At 44.8% G+C, this 14,986-nt stretch overlaps 2 protein-coding genes across 3 annotated transcripts; both read right to left on the bottom strand.

Annotated features, from left to right (window-relative positions):
• Positions 1–356: 356 nt before the first annotated feature.
• On the bottom strand, positions 357–7,873 carry LOC118380545 (ATP-dependent RNA helicase DDX39A). Of its 2 annotated transcripts, none has more exons than XM_052518952.1 (10): positions 7,768–7,873; positions 6,377–6,589; positions 5,994–6,121; positions 5,619–5,895; positions 5,242–5,360; positions 4,979–5,110; positions 4,759–4,868; positions 4,425–4,569; positions 4,103–4,250; positions 357–573 (listed from the first exon to the last, which is right to left on the bottom strand). In XM_052518952.1, the coding sequence occupies exons 1-10, from the start codon at positions 7,856–7,858 to the stop codon at positions 557–559; spliced, it is 1,380 nt and encodes a 459-aa protein (XP_052374912.1). In that variant the 5' UTR covers positions 7,859–7,873; the 3' UTR covers positions 357–556. The 2 variants fall into 2 exon arrangements, with proteins under 2 accessions (XP_052374912.1, XP_035623428.1); XM_035767535.2 differs by lacking the exon at positions 7,768–7,873 and adding an exon at positions 7,531–7,656.
• Positions 7,874–8,379: 506 nt separating this feature from the next.
• si:ch211-106h11.1 (volume-regulated anion channel subunit LRRC8D) lies at positions 8,380–14,873 on the bottom strand. The gene is made up of 5 exons (XM_035767537.2): positions 14,573–14,873; positions 11,970–13,063; positions 11,612–11,862; positions 10,505–10,882; positions 8,380–10,375 (listed from the first exon to the last, which is right to left on the bottom strand). The coding sequence occupies exons 2-5, from the start codon at positions 12,303–12,305 to the stop codon at positions 9,253–9,255; spliced, it is 2,088 nt and encodes a 695-aa protein (XP_035623430.2). The 5' UTR covers positions 12,306–13,063; positions 14,573–14,873; the 3' UTR covers positions 8,380–9,252.
• Positions 14,874–14,986: the final 113 nt, after the last annotated feature.

Here is a 14,986-nt window from a genome sequence, read left to right as displayed (position 1 = left end):
CCATGATCCATGGGGTCAGTCATGCACCAGCAGACACTATGGCTCTTCCAAATAAGCCGTGATGGTCCCTCCTTTTACAAGCCCTTACAAAGAGTGAAGGTGTGCCCAGATTTCCCAGCTTTGACAGTGAGCCAGCATGCAACCACCACATGCTTGGGACTCACAGTAAAGAGTAATTTCGAAGAAGCTTTTTATACACTTTCCTGATGCGTTTTAGATTGGGCCCAACGTTTAAGCTCGCATGAAATCATTCTGAATGGGGAATTTATGGTCCCATTTAACTAGAAAAAATAAAGTCTTGAATTTCTTAATACGCTTTGTAAGTAACATGTAACCTGCCAAATTGGATCAGAAACTGGAATTTTATAAAAGTTTTAATTTCATTGACCAAAAATAAACCACAAAATTAAAACCAGACAACCCCCCCAATGATAAAATAAAAATACATTTGGTGAACAGTCAAGGAACAGAGCTTAAAATAAAACAGCGAGGAAGGTTTTTCATCCAAACAAGGACAGATTCAGGGTTAGTGGACATTTCTTCTGGGATGGAGGACTCATCTGGACTGCTCAACTAGAAAAAAAATAGAAGAAAAAAAGTGGTGGGTGAGAAAGGCAAGAGGCACTTCTGAAGACCATCTCCATAAGCACCAGCTGGGCATTCCAGCTTTTCACCATACGTTTAAACATGTACGGAGTCTCCATTCACTAAGACCTACCCAGTTTAGGGCTGACCCCACATTTGTCTTAATGGCACATAAGAAACCCGTGAGTCGAGCATGTCTGTGGACTAATCCACTAGAGGCCACAGGGATGGCGGCGAAGATGCACAACACCTCTCCAGAACCCACTCCCGCCAATTCATTATGAGAATCGTTTGCCCTTTGTTAGTGTCTATCAATTCCCCATTAAGTCACCAGTAGTACATGGACGATTGAGTCAATTTCTAATCTAGTGTTTGTTTACCATAATTTCTGTTAATGCATTTAATATTAGTCTTATTGTTCATTGTCAGAGAGCACAACCTATGCTACACTTGTGAGAAACAACTTTAGTTAGTAAATGGAATTAAATGCATCTTTTGTTTAAAGTGCTCCTGTCAATGTTGACTAAGGATGCTCAACTGACTAAGTATACATTTAGGCCTAAGGCTACATGGTCTGCTTGCAAATGTAGACATTAAAAAAAAAAAAAATGTTTATATAAAGTGCCCATTTGGGGATGTGCTGCATTTCTGATTGGCTTAACTCACCACCACTGATGAGTTGAGCTCTAAAGTAACTTGTCACCTCAAAAACAAATGCATTGAGAGAGTGACAATAGTTACTCAATGTATTTGAAAAATCTTTCCTGCCCTGTCTCTTTTGTTAACCACTGAGTGAAAGGGGAAAATGTTGTGCTCTGATCCAGTGGAAATGTTTTAAAAAATATATTTAAAAAAGGCCTACCTGATTACTTCTTATCCCTTGCACAAATAGCCTACAGTGGTTTCTGTTCAGAGTTCACTGGTGCAGCAAAACAGGGTATTTTATTTAATGTTGCAAGTTCACTAGCGCACGGGTCGGGCTGGACCCAATTGATGTTTTGAGTTTGTTGCAGACAGGCCATGCGTAGCCAATGTGATTTATAGGATATTTACAGTTGAAGTAAGAAGTTTACATACACCTTAGCCAAATATATTTAATCCTAGTAAACCATGTTTGCAACAAACTGTCCTAGGTCAGGTCAGTCACCACTTTATTTTAAAAATGTAAAATGTCAGAATAATAGTAGAGAATGATTTCACATTCCCAGTGGATCAGAAGTTTATACGCATGCAATTAGAATTTGGTAGCATTGCCTTTAAATTGTTTAACTTGGGTCAAACATGCTTGCACATACCTTTTCAGTTCTGCCCACACATTTTCTATAGGATTGAGGTCAGGGCTTTGTGATGGCCATTAATACCTTGACTTTGTGGTCCTCAAGCCATTTTGCCACAACTTTGGAAGTATGCTTGGGGTCATTGTTCATTTGGAAGACCCATTTGCGACCAAGCTTTAACTTCCTGACTGATGTTGCTTCAATATATCCACATTTTACCTCATGATGCCATCTATTTTGTTAAGTGCTCCAGTCCCTCCTGCAGCAAAGCACACCCACAACATGATGCTGACACCCCCATGCGTCACGGTTGGGATAGTGTTCTTCGGCTTGCAAGCCTCCCCCTTTCCTCCAAACATAACGATGGTCATCATGACCAAACAGTTCCATTTTTTTTTTTTTTCATCAGTCCAGAGGACATTAATCCAAAAAGTATGATCTGACACAGATCCCCAATGTGCAGTTCAAACCATAGTCTGGCTTTTTTTTTAAATGGTGGTTTTGGAGCAGTGGCTTCTTCCTTGCTGAGTGGCCTTTCAGGTTATGTTAATGTAGGACTCGTTTTACTGTGGATATAGATACTTTTGTACCGGTTTCCTTCAGCATCTTCACAAGGTCCTTTGCTGTTGTTCTGGGATTGATTTGCACTTTTCACACCAAAGTACATTAATCTCTAGGAGACAGAACAGGGCTCCTTCCTGAGCAGAACAATGGCTGCGTGGTCCCGTGGTGTTTATACTTGCGTACTATTGTTTGTACAGATGAACGTGGTACCTTCAGTCTTTTGGAAATTGCTCCCAAGGATGAACCGGACTTGGAGGTCTACAATTTTTTTCCCTGGGGTCTTGGCTGATTTATTTTTAGTTTTCCCACAATGTCAAGCAAAGAGGCACTGAGTTTGAGGGGAGGCCTTGAAATTTTGACCCAAATGATAGCCTAGTGGTTTGAGCATTGGACTAGTAACCGAAAGGTTGCCAGATCGTATCCCCGAGCTGACATGGTAAAAATCTGTCGTTCTGCCCCCGAACATAAAAGTTAACTCACTGTTCCTAGGTCGTATTTGAAAATAAGAATTTGTTATCTGACTTGCCTAGTTAAATAAAGGTTTTTAAAAAAAGCCTATCAGAAGCTTCTAAAGCCATGACATAATTTTCTGGAACTTTCCAAGCCGTTTAAAAGGCACAGTGAACTTAGTGTATGTAAACTTCTGACCCACTGAAATTGTGATAGTGAATTATAAGTGAAATAATCTGCCTGTAAACAATTGTTGGAAAAAATTACTTGTTTCATGCAAAGTCCTAACGGACTTGCCAAAACTAGTTTGTTAACAAGAAATGTGGAGTGGTTGAAAAAAAAGTTATCACAATATTAATCTGCAGCCTACAATGTTTATTTGTTGGCATCTTTTACATAGTTGGCAATAGAAGTGACTTATATTTGTATATAATTTATTACCACTGTTCCATGAAAAAGTGCATATGAAACCCTTAACTGGCACACAAATTGGTAGAAGAGAGCATAATGGCAGAATCTGTGAAGGCTAGTAGGATGTTCAGGTACAGGTTCTCTGGCTCCGGAGTCATTTGTTTATTTCATCAAAATGTGTACTTAAAGCACGTGTGAAACTCATTCCAGAGGGAAGAGTGTCTAAAGGATTTCGCACCTCCATTGGACTTAATTCATCAAGGTCAATGTTTAGTAAGGAACTTCACATCTGGTTGTATAAGTCTTAATTGAAAGGAGAAACCAAAACCCAGCAGACACTAGGCCCTCCGTGGAATGAGTTTGACACCCCTGGCTTAAAGCATCAGACAAGCGCTATGGAAAAATATATAACACTTTAAAATGTCAACCAACTGATTGGTCAAAAGAACAAATGACTTTCGGGTGGCAAAGATATTGTGTGGAGGACAGCCCTATGTGGCAGTCCAATTCTCTCTAGTCACCACCATTACTAAGGGAGTTATTATACCAGGCAATTATCTTGGGGGTTTCAATGAGCTGACAATATCCCCCTGACCTTTCAGGCCCAGCATTAGAGTACTAATGATTAACAGATGCGGCTTACCCCAGACACATTGACATTTGTTATGATCGCCAAGTCACTTTGACCCGCTACACTCATTCCCTTTAAACATTGAATTAAACATCAGCAGACAGTGACAAAGATCACTTTTTATTCTTGCAAGTTGAGTAATAGTTATGTCAGTTTGAGTGTATAAGGATGGAGAAAGACTTACTGTAAGTGGAGATGTCGATCTCTTCTGGCAGCTCGGCAACATTGACCTCAAAGCGGTCCTGCACGTCATTCAAAGTCTTGGCATCGGTCTCGTCTGACACAAAGGTCACAGCCAGACCCTTGGTTCCAAACCGCCCAGCACGGGCCACCTGAAGGGCAAAAGGGTCAAATTGGAGTGACAACTCAAAGAATATGAGCCTTTGGAGGGAGATATACAGAGGCCAATGACAAGTTGATGAAATCGTCAGATGCAATCGGTATTTGGAAATACCATTCACAACCAGAACACCGGTGTTTGAGGCTCCTTCAGTTATGTGACTCACCCTGTGTAAGTAGGTGTCCGAGTCCTCAGGCATGTCGTAATTGAAGACAATATTGACTCGCTCGATATCCATCCCTCGGCCAAACAGGTTGGTGGCCACCAAGATCCGCCTTTGGAAGTCCTTGAACTGCTGGTAACGGGACAGCCTGGGGATAGACAGCCAGAGAGGATTAACACAGCTGTTATAGGTATTACTAGATGTAGAGGCTGCCATTTGAAGGAAACTGTGCCGAGTTAATTGAAGAGGCTTTCAGCTATATAAAAAGCCAGCATTTGGGGCTCCATTTCATTTGAGATGTGAGAGAAAAGCGTGCACGTAAGCAAGAGAGACTGACCTCTCCTCCTGAGCCATGCCCCTGTGGATGGCAATGGCAGGGAAGTTTTGTTCCACCAGTAGCTGAGAGAGCGCCACACAGCGCTGCACTGACTTGACAAAGATCACCACCTAGAGGTACACAGGAGACATTAGAGGTATAGCAAACAAATTTACAAGGAAACAGCACAAATAAGACTTCTTACAGGGATAGAAGTTATACCATTAGTGTGTGGGTTTACCTGGTTGAACTCCAGCACATCAAGCAGGTCAAAGAGCTTGCGGTTCTTCTCACTGTCCTTCAGCTTGCAGTAGTACTGCTGCAGACCGTGCAACGTCAGCTTGGTCTCATCATCTACAAACACCTCCATGGGCTACAGGAGACAGAGCATGTCACTTCAGAACCACAAAAATACTTCTATGAAGTCAATGCAAAGTTGTGCTGTTTTACAAACAACTTGAGTCCATAACCGCATGAAGTGGCAGTGCTACTCCCTGCACTCACATCCTGCATGAACTTGCGGCAGACCGGTCGAATCTCCTTGCTGAGGGTGGCGCTGAACATCATGCACTGCTTCTCATGTGGTGTTAGCCTGAAAATGTCCTGTACGTCACGCCTCATGTCTGAAACATGAGAGAAATGGGACCATAGATAAAACAGCCAAGTCTCAAACTACCCCCCAGAACAGCCAACAGCCAAGAACCAAGACATCCACTTTACTCAGTCTATATGCGACAACAGATTTCCATTGGGGAAAGCCAAATCAAGATTGCAATTGATAGAAAACATTTTTCAGGGGGTAAATTACAAAAATGGGTTGGATTAACAGTCGAGTGAAGGAGCATTTCCAAAAAGGACATGAATAATAAGCAAGGACTCACCCAACTGCTCCAGCATCTTGTCACACTCATCCAGGACAAAGTGCTTGACGTTCTTTAGGTTGAGGGTCTTGTTGCGGATGAGGGCCAGGATTCGGCCAGGGGTTCCCACCACAATGTGAGGGCAGTTCTTCTTCAGCACATCCTCATCCTTCTTGATAGACAGGCCCCCAAAGAACACGGCTGCCTTTACTGTGGGCATGTACTTGGAGAAACGCTCGTACTCTTTACTGATCTGGAAGGCCAGCTCTCGTGTGTGGCACATTACTAGAACTGACACCTAGAGAAAAGAGTAGTATTTGATGCGAATAGATCACCTGTGGGTTATGCATAACAAATATTTGAAACTTGACATAAGAGACATTTGCAGATACTGACCTGTCCATCCACAGGCTCAATCTGCTGTAGTGTGGCAAGAACAAACACTGCCGTTTTGCCCATACCAGACTTGGCCTGGCAAAGGATGTCCATGCCCAGGATGGCCTGAGGGATGCACTCATGTTGAACTGGAAAACAATGAGGCATTTGGTCAGTACACCTGAATGCAGTTCACCACCTTTATCTGAACAAAAAAGCCATTGTTTACCATAACACACCTTGGACAACACATGCACTGTTTTGACAAGTGGTCCATCAACACCCAATGACATTGGACACAGCCTCCCCCAATACAGGCACTCCTTTGTATCCACAGACATGCCACTGCTATTCATGACCTCCATTTATGCCACTCCCAGCACTCATCCACCCATTGCACTCACCTTCAGATGGATGCTCAAAGCCACAGTCGACAATAGCGCGGAGCAGCTCTGGTTTGAGCAGGAAGTCTCTGAAGCCAGAGCTGTGGATGGAGACATAGGAGCCCTTCACCTCCTTCTTGCCTGCTGGGGCAGTAGTCTCTGGGGCTCCCTGAGGCTCCTCATCCTCTTCATAGTCCAGCAGCTCATTGTCAACGTCATTCTCAGCCATTCTGTCTATAGAAAAAAAATGAGGGTGAGGGGGCAATAATGGCTGGTCATTCACACTAGCGGTCACCATTTGTTTTTGACTAAAGATTGTCCCCGAGACCATATTTTTTTAAATAAAAAGATGTACTCAATTAGGAGATTTGAAAGTTAAGAGACCAACATCGCCACTATCCATGGTAAGGCTAGTCTACATCAGAGCACTATTAAGTTAACATTCAGTAACACCAAACCATAACGTTTAACAAAATCATGACGTTGACAGTTGCAGGAAACGTCTCAAACTAGCTAAGCCATGACTATCCAGTTAAGTTACGTAGTTAACTAGTTGCAAACTATCCACGTTCAACAGCTAAATAAGCAGCTCAATTATGTATTACAAACAAAACCAGGGGCCATGGTTGCTAGCTAGCATTTTGTTATAAATGGTAAGCAACTACAAAAGGTTGTCAACAACGGTTGGTATTGTCGAGCTCCGTAGGTTGTTTACGAGTAAAATCAGAGATACCTCTGGTAACGTAACATCCGTATAGTAACGCAAACAATGTCATGAATCGACGCTGCTTTTGCCGCAGCTCAGCTCAGGCCAACCTAGTTAGCTAAATTACTAGCAGTTCTGGTAGCTAACGTTAACTAATAAAACTATCAATGTAGCGAGCTATCGAACTAAACCAACTACTGTCCAAATTACACAACATGTAGAGCCACACGTGGCTAACTCCAATGTTTTGCACGACTTTGATCGGTTTTGGTTAGCTAACGTTAGCCCTAGCCTAGCTAGCAAAATAGCCATCGTTACTTCCAGATGCCTTGCTCAGAACTAACAATGCATTTGCCAATATCTTGCTTATCCGAAAACCATCAAAAGCAGTTGGTGATTTATTATACAACTACGAGAACCAGAATATTCCCAAAGGGACACAAATAAGCAATATTAGCTACCGTCTTACCTTACAGCGATGTTACAATTCAACCTCAAAAAAATACTCCTCAAAACCACATGGAGAGGAGGCCTCAGTTTATACGACAAGCCGGAACTTCCGCCTTCACCAAATACAGTAATATCATTGGTTGGTTTTACGTGTCAATTTGACGAAACTACTTCTAATTCTATCACGATTGGCCAAGTCAAGCTGTCAATCAATAGTGACGATCAGCACTCCTGTCAGAGATTTTTTATAACTTACCAAGATAGCCCACAGACTGTCGTTTCCAATGGGAAATAGTGAGCAAGAGCCAAGCACGAGCTAGCGAGATCCTTTTAGCCAGTTCCAGCATGCATCTGTATTTATCCGGTAGGGAACGCCTACTCTGTGAAGTAAGCGTGTGCAATAGCTCGAGTCGCCTTTGCTTCTAAACAATGCGATTTTTTTTTTAAATTGATAAAGTCTACACAATCTACAAATATAAGTCCGCCTGTTGTCTTTCAATAACATTTTAGATTGCGTTTTCTATTTTGTAATCTAATACCTTATAACAACGTATTGGGCAGAAGTAAATTAAGCCACGAAAACAAATATAATTTTACATATATCATAAATGATCGCGTTTTTATGAATTGTATGATTCCATGTTGAATCTCATAAAAAAAAATTATGGAACATGATCCAGGAAGTAGGCTGGACTTTCATAGTTTATTAAATTAATTCCATCACTAAGATTGACCATGGTTGGTCTTGTGTACAGAAGAACACAAGCACTTAATTTATTCAATAATATGTTTTTTTGCAACGATTCATTGGAATGTGTTTTGTATTACGTTGTAGGTGTTGCAATAAAATAGTCCCAAAAGTCACCAATAAGGGTATGTACTGTAATTAATATTATTAGCCATACAAAAAAGTTAAACAAGTTTTCATAATTTCTATAGTCACAATAATGTGCTAATGTTCTGAACAAGCACACTATTGTATTAGTTTCACAAAAGGTTGCACCCAATGCTAGTAAGATTAATTTGACTTTTTTGAAGATTAAATATGTACAAAACAAGTAGGAATAAATGTTAATGTTAATCTTATTGGTCTTTTAAGTCCTTTCAGTCTGTCTAATTTCAGTCTTTCCACATGTACAGTTTAGGCCTTTGAACTTCATAAGCTCATTGGAGCTCAGGGTATTGTCCTCCTCAGACAAACAAGTCCCAGAAAGCACAGAATTTCAGTAAGCCTGTGGAGGGATCTCTGAGCTCCACCATCGGGATAATAACGATCGTTCCATGTCAATGTCTAATCCAATGTAGCAGGACATGCATTCATCCAGCTCAGCCTCCTTCAAAATACTGTTTTTACCTTGAAATGAAATTAATAGAGGACCCTCAAAGTGGAAGCAAAGACTTCTCAGTTTTTCCAAAGGGTTACGTATATGGATGTTATATAAACTGTACAGGGACATAAAGGCATCAAACATTTCACTGCAGCAAAGTCTATGAACTTTCATGTAAAATCACTTTTTGTCTAGAAAGATTGGGAATGTGTCAGAGCTGCAGTGATGTACCCCACAAACTCAACAAGTAAACATAGAAAAGAGTGGTCAAGAAGAAAAAGAGGTGTTAAAAAATTAAATGTAGGAAGAAATAAAATAAGCAGTAAAAAATATATGATTTGTCGGAAACAATACAGACACTACAAGATGTTGAATGTATTCTATGAATGGTTAGACAATATTAATCTCTAGATCTATATCCGTGATTCCAGAGCAGAGGAGAAACTCCACTGGGTAGCCGAGAAGTAGGGGAAGCTATCTGAGTCTGGACGGGAGTGTGATTCTAAGGATTTGCCGGTATGAGAGCCAGACTGGGTTAGGAATTCCTTTAAATGTCGTGGCAGTGCATGGAGCAGCCAGTCCTCCACCAGCAGACCTTCTCCATGCAGTCCTGAACAGCAGCCCAGCTCCATGGGCAGCTCTTCTAGACTGTTGCTGCGCAGGTCCAGACGGGACAGGTGACTCAGGTTTCTCAGCCCTGGAGGCAGGGAACCCAGGGAGTTGTGGGATACATTCAGGCTCCGCAGCTCCAAACAGCGACTGAAGAGCTCTGGGGGCAGGCTCTCCAGCCTGTTCCCACTCAGGTCCAACTCTGTGAGAAATGTCAGCGCCCCTACCTCTGCTGGCAGCTCGTCCAGCAGGTTTCCAGCCAGTAGGAGGCGACGTAGGTGGTGGAGGTTGAAGAGGGCCGGGGGAAGGCTCTGGAGCTGGTTGTACCCCAGGTCCAGGAGCTCCAGAGCACGCAGTACACCAACACTAGCCGGTAGGGCCAGAATACGGTTATGGGCTAGCCTGAGGCAGGAGAGGCGGCGGAGGTGTGCCAGCCCTAGGAGCTCCTCCAGGGTGCGCAGGCTGTTGTGCTGCAGGTCCAGGGTGCGCAGGCTGGTGAGGGCCAGCAGGGCAGAGGGCAGGCGCTCCAAGTGGCAGTCCTGCAGCTGCAGCTCGGTCAGGCCGGCCACACGCCGCAGGCCCGTCAGCACCAGCAGCCTGGAGCCCTCGTTGTGGATCTCCAGCCTCACCAGGCTCCCTGCCACCTCCCCCAGCTCCCCGGGCACACGCTGCAGCATGCCCCTCAGGACCAGCACCCGGAGGTGACGGAGCTGCCGGAGGCTTCCCAGGGCCCAGCCACGGCCCACCCCGCCCTCGCAGCCCAGTCGGCCAGAAAGGTGCAGCTCCTGCAGGCCGCGGAGAGAGTAGACCCAGCCAGGGATCTCTGCAGCCTGGGTGAAGGTGAGGTGCAGGGCCTCCAGACGCTCCTGCAGAACCACCAGGGAACCAGGCTGCATGGCTGCAGTACAGTGGTACAAATGAAGCTCCCTGTTGTGACATATAAAACAATTGAAGCCCCTTGTCTAGAACACACCAAACAAAACACTTCTATAAAGTGTATATTGTATGTAGATTATTTCAATATTTGGTGGCTTCAATGTTGGCTATATGGCTCACCTGAGTGAGGTCATGTTGGCCACCTGTGCGGGGAGCTTGGCGTCCGTGATGAGCTCCAGCTTGAGAACTACCAGCTGGCTGAGGGTGAAGAGGGCAGGGGGCAGGCGCGGCAGGGCCACCAGCTGCAGCAGGGGCCGTCCCTCTGGGTCGACCGTGGTCATGGAGCGCAGCCTCTCGGCACCCCAGCGCCTCTCCAGGCTCTCCTCCAGCAGGCGTGTCTCGCTGACGGGTGACAGGAAGACGGAAAGACGCTGGGCCAGTAGGGGGTCGTACTGGTCAGCCATGTGTAACAGGAAGGCCAGGTCATTACATAAGTCAGGGACATCCCTCATGGAGCCCAGCTCCCTCAGTTTGTTAAAGGAGTATTGACGCAGGGAGCTGAGGGGTGCACAACCACAAACAGAGCACTGTATAGTTAAGAACAAAGGTACTAAGAGTCTAATATGCTGCAGACAATGGTGGAAAAAGTACCAAATTGTCATACTTGAGTAAAAGTAAAGATGCCTTAATAGAAAATGAATCAAGTAAAAGTGAAAGTCACCCAGCAAAATACCACTTGAGTAAAGTAGTAGTCTAAAAGTATTTGGTTTTAAATATACTCAATTATCAAAAGTAAAAGTATAAATAATTTCACAGTCTATACATTAAGCAAACCAGACAGCATGATTTTCTAGTTTTTTAAATTTACGGATAGCCAGGGGCACACTCCAACACTCAGACTTCATTTACTAATGAAGCATTTAGTGTTTAGTGAGTCCGCCAGACCAGATGCAGTTGGGATGACCAGGTATGTTCTTTTGAGAATTGCGTGAATTTGACTGTTTTCCTGTCATGCAAAGCATTCAAAATGTAACAAGTACTTTTGGGTGTCAGTTGTAAAAAGTACATGATTTTCCTTAAGAATGTAGTGAAAAATAAAAAGTAAAAGTTAGTAAAAAAAATATTAATAGTAAAGTAAACTACTTAAGTAGTACTTTAAAGTATGTTTAATTAAGTACTTTATACCACTGGCTGCAGAGCAAAGCCAATTAAAATAGATGGGAAAATAAAATGCAAATTACAGTCACAACACTCATAAAAATGTTGCCACAAATCTGCTATCCAGACCTGTGGAGGATCCAGCTGAGGGTGTAGATGCTCAGCAGGCCAAAGAGCCCCACCAGGCTGATGTAGGCCAGCAGCAACTTGTGGAGGACAGAGGCCAGGGCATGGGTACACTCAAAGGCACTGTAGCCAGTCAGGGCATGGGCCTGGGGCAGGCAGGTGTGGGTGAACGAGATGGAGCTCATCAGAGGAGTGGTGTAGCCCACTATCAGCACCACCAGCAGTAGCTTGAACACTGTCTGGGCCAAGTACACCTAATGCAGGAGAGAGCAGAAATCAGGGATAGTGAATGTGAAGGTGTGGTATGGTAAACAGATACATCAAAAAATAGTTCAGACACGTTCAGTAAATGACCCCTGACCTTGTAGATGACTTCAGAGTTCTCACAGTGGGAGCGGAAGCGGCGCACCCTCTCGAACAGTGCCCTGGCCTGCTCCCCGTCACTCCGGTCCAAACTGGCAACCCGCCGTGAACCATCCAGCACCACAGGAGATTTGGAAGCCGGGACATGGGCCCGGGACAGAGACATGGTGGACAGGGAGGAGGTCCGGGAGAGAGTGGAGGGGCAGGGCGAGGGAGGGGCGGCAGTGGACGCGCTATCCGATCTCACCAGCAGGGGGCTGTCTGTGCCCGAGTCCAGGCTGGACTGGCGGTTGCGGGATACGGAGAGTGAAGACAGGAGAGTAGGAGGAGGCATTTGGAGATCCTTGGGGCCTGTCTCCTCCCCTCCCTCTCCTCCTGGCGAGCGGCATGGGACAGGGCGCGGGAGGTCCAGGGAGACTCACAACACTTGGCCAGGATGGTCAGGAAGTGCTCTATGCGGGCAGAGGTGAGGGGGAAGTGGAACCAGAAGCAACCGCTGGCCAATAGCACCAGGGACTGGAGTAGAGCCACATAGGGGAAGAAGCGGGAGTACCAGGGCAGGGCCTCGTGGTAGCACACCTGGCTAATGTAGACATACTGCTGGTAGTCCAGGTGGGTGCGTCTGCCCCTAGCAGGGGTCCAACGGTTGGCTGGTAGGGGGGATGCTTTGGTGGGGGGCCTGTTAGGGGGGTGGGGTTGAGGTACGGCACCACTGCTGGAGGAGGTGTTCTGGTTAGTAGGGGTGGTAGTGAGGTCCAGGGGGAGACACACCACCCTGTCTCGAGATAGCAACAGGGTGCCTGACAACACAGATACCATGAGCATCATCACCACCAGGTACTCCATGAAGACCTCCCACCAGGGCTTCAGCAGCTTGGAGCTGCCCTGACGCTCACTCAGAGAGGCCAGCTCTGACAGGCTGAACATGGCTTATGCTAGGTGAAGGACTGACTAACAAAATGGTGGAATAGTGATTCTGCTGTCACCAACTCCAATGATTATTGTGCCAGGATCCAGACCTGAAAGGAATCAGTTGTAGCCCTCCAGTGGGACCAGACCAGCATTTTAAAAACACTGGTGTAGGAGATTTAACTGTTGGGAAAGAGACAAAATAATCAGAAAAGGAAGTGAGAGGGAAAAAAGCACTTTATAGGAGACAGACTCATTTATAAGACTGGCCTCCAGTTCAATCCAGTACGTTTTCCCTCCAACGAACAAGTCTTGTGGTTTAGAACTGTTACAGAGAGCTTTGTTAAACAAAGTTAAAAGTGGTTACCCGACCTTGCTGAAAAAGAATATGATTCAAAACTACTTGTGTAATATAGTTTAAGGTAATAGGGTAATATGTGACATGTCGTTGACTGTAGATTTAACTGAATGAGAGGACGTTTCTGGTTCCTGGTTGTCTTCTTTATCCCCCTGACACACACTGCCATATATAAGGCAGTAGTCTAGTCAGTATACCAGTGTGCCCTGGTTATGACAGGCAGGGCCATATATTAGGCAGTTGTCTAGTCAGTATACCAGTGTGCCCTGGTTATGACAGGCAGGGCCATATATTAGGCATTAGTCTAGTCAGTATACCAGTGTGCCCTGGTTATGACAGGCAGGGCCATATATTAGGCATTAGTCTAGTCAGTATACCAGTGTGCCCTGGTTATGACAGGCAGGGCCATATATTAGGCATTAGTCTAGTCAGTATACCAGTGTGCCCTGGTTATGACAGGCAGGGCCATATATTAGGCAGTAGTCTAGTCAGTATACCAGTGTGCCCTGGTTATGACAGGCAGGGCCATATATTAGGCATTAGTCTAGTCAGTATACCAGTGTGCCCTGGTTATGACAGGCAGGGCCATATATTAGGCATTAGTCTAGTCAGTATACCAGTGTGCCCTGGTTATGACAGGCAGGGCCATATATTAGGCAGTAGTCTAGTCAGTATACCAGTGTGCCCTGGTTATGACAGGCAGGGCCATATATTAGGCATTAGTCTAGTCAGTATACCAGTGTGCCCTGGTTATGACAGACAGGGCCATATATTAGGCATTAGTCTAGTCAGTATACCAGTGTGCCCTGGTTATGACAGGCAGGGCCATATATAAGGCAGTAGTCTAGTCAGTATACCAGTGTGCCCTGGTTATGACAGGCAGGGCCATATATTAGGCATTAGTCTAGTCAGTATACCAGTGTGCCCTGGTTATGACAGGCAGGGCCATATATAAGGCAGTAGTCTAGTCAGTATACCAGTGTGCCCTGGTTATGACAGGCAGGGCCATATATTAGGCAGTAGTCTAGTCAGTATACCAGTGTGGCCTGGTTATGACAGGCAGGGAGGGCCATATATAAGGCAGTAAGTAGTCTAGTCAGTATACCAGTGTGCCCTGGTTATGACGGCAGGGTACGCTCGAGGAAGAGTGTACCACAGAATATTGGACGTGTCATTCGCATTGTATTACACATTTATGTGAGTGTGACATTGTAATGCAGTATTTTAGTAGCCAATATTTAGGCTAAGATTTGCATTTAAAGTTAATCAGTTAATCAGATTCGTTAATTATTCTCAAGCGTTGTTAAATAACAAGCAACAATAGTAAAACTTACATGTAACCACAGCACGTTTGTCAGACAGCTTTTTCTTTCACAAAAACGTTTTCTTGTCTGGATGCTGCTCAAACGGTGTCTAGAAAAACAACAGCGAATTGCACGGTGCATCGCTCTGGGGTGACTAGTCCGGTGCGGTCCGGTTCTCTCAAGAATGAAACTTCATAAAAAACGTTTTCTATTGCGGGCGGTGACTGGTGTTGAGAGTGGAGCGCCGCAGCAGTGGTGACAAACACGGAGTTTTGGCTCTTTAACGGTTGTCATGACGAAGTGAGATGTTGAGAAGAAATCTAATTCATTTCAGCCCAGTCCGTAGCCAAAGCCTTTTATTGCAATAGAAGGCTCTGCCTGTAGCCTAGTCCTACTCCCCCCCCAAAAGTATTATTACAAACAAACAAAAATGTTAAAAATGTT

Source organism: Oncorhynchus keta, chromosome 5 (assembly GCF_023373465.1).
Source record: "Oncorhynchus keta strain PuntledgeMale-10-30-2019 chromosome 5, Oket_V2, whole genome shotgun sequence".
NCBI classification, from domain to species: Eukaryota; Metazoa; Chordata; class Actinopteri; order Salmoniformes; family Salmonidae; genus Oncorhynchus; species Oncorhynchus keta.
The sequence above is the reverse complement of the archived record's forward strand: the minus strand, read 5'-3'. Positions and strand labels throughout refer to the sequence as shown.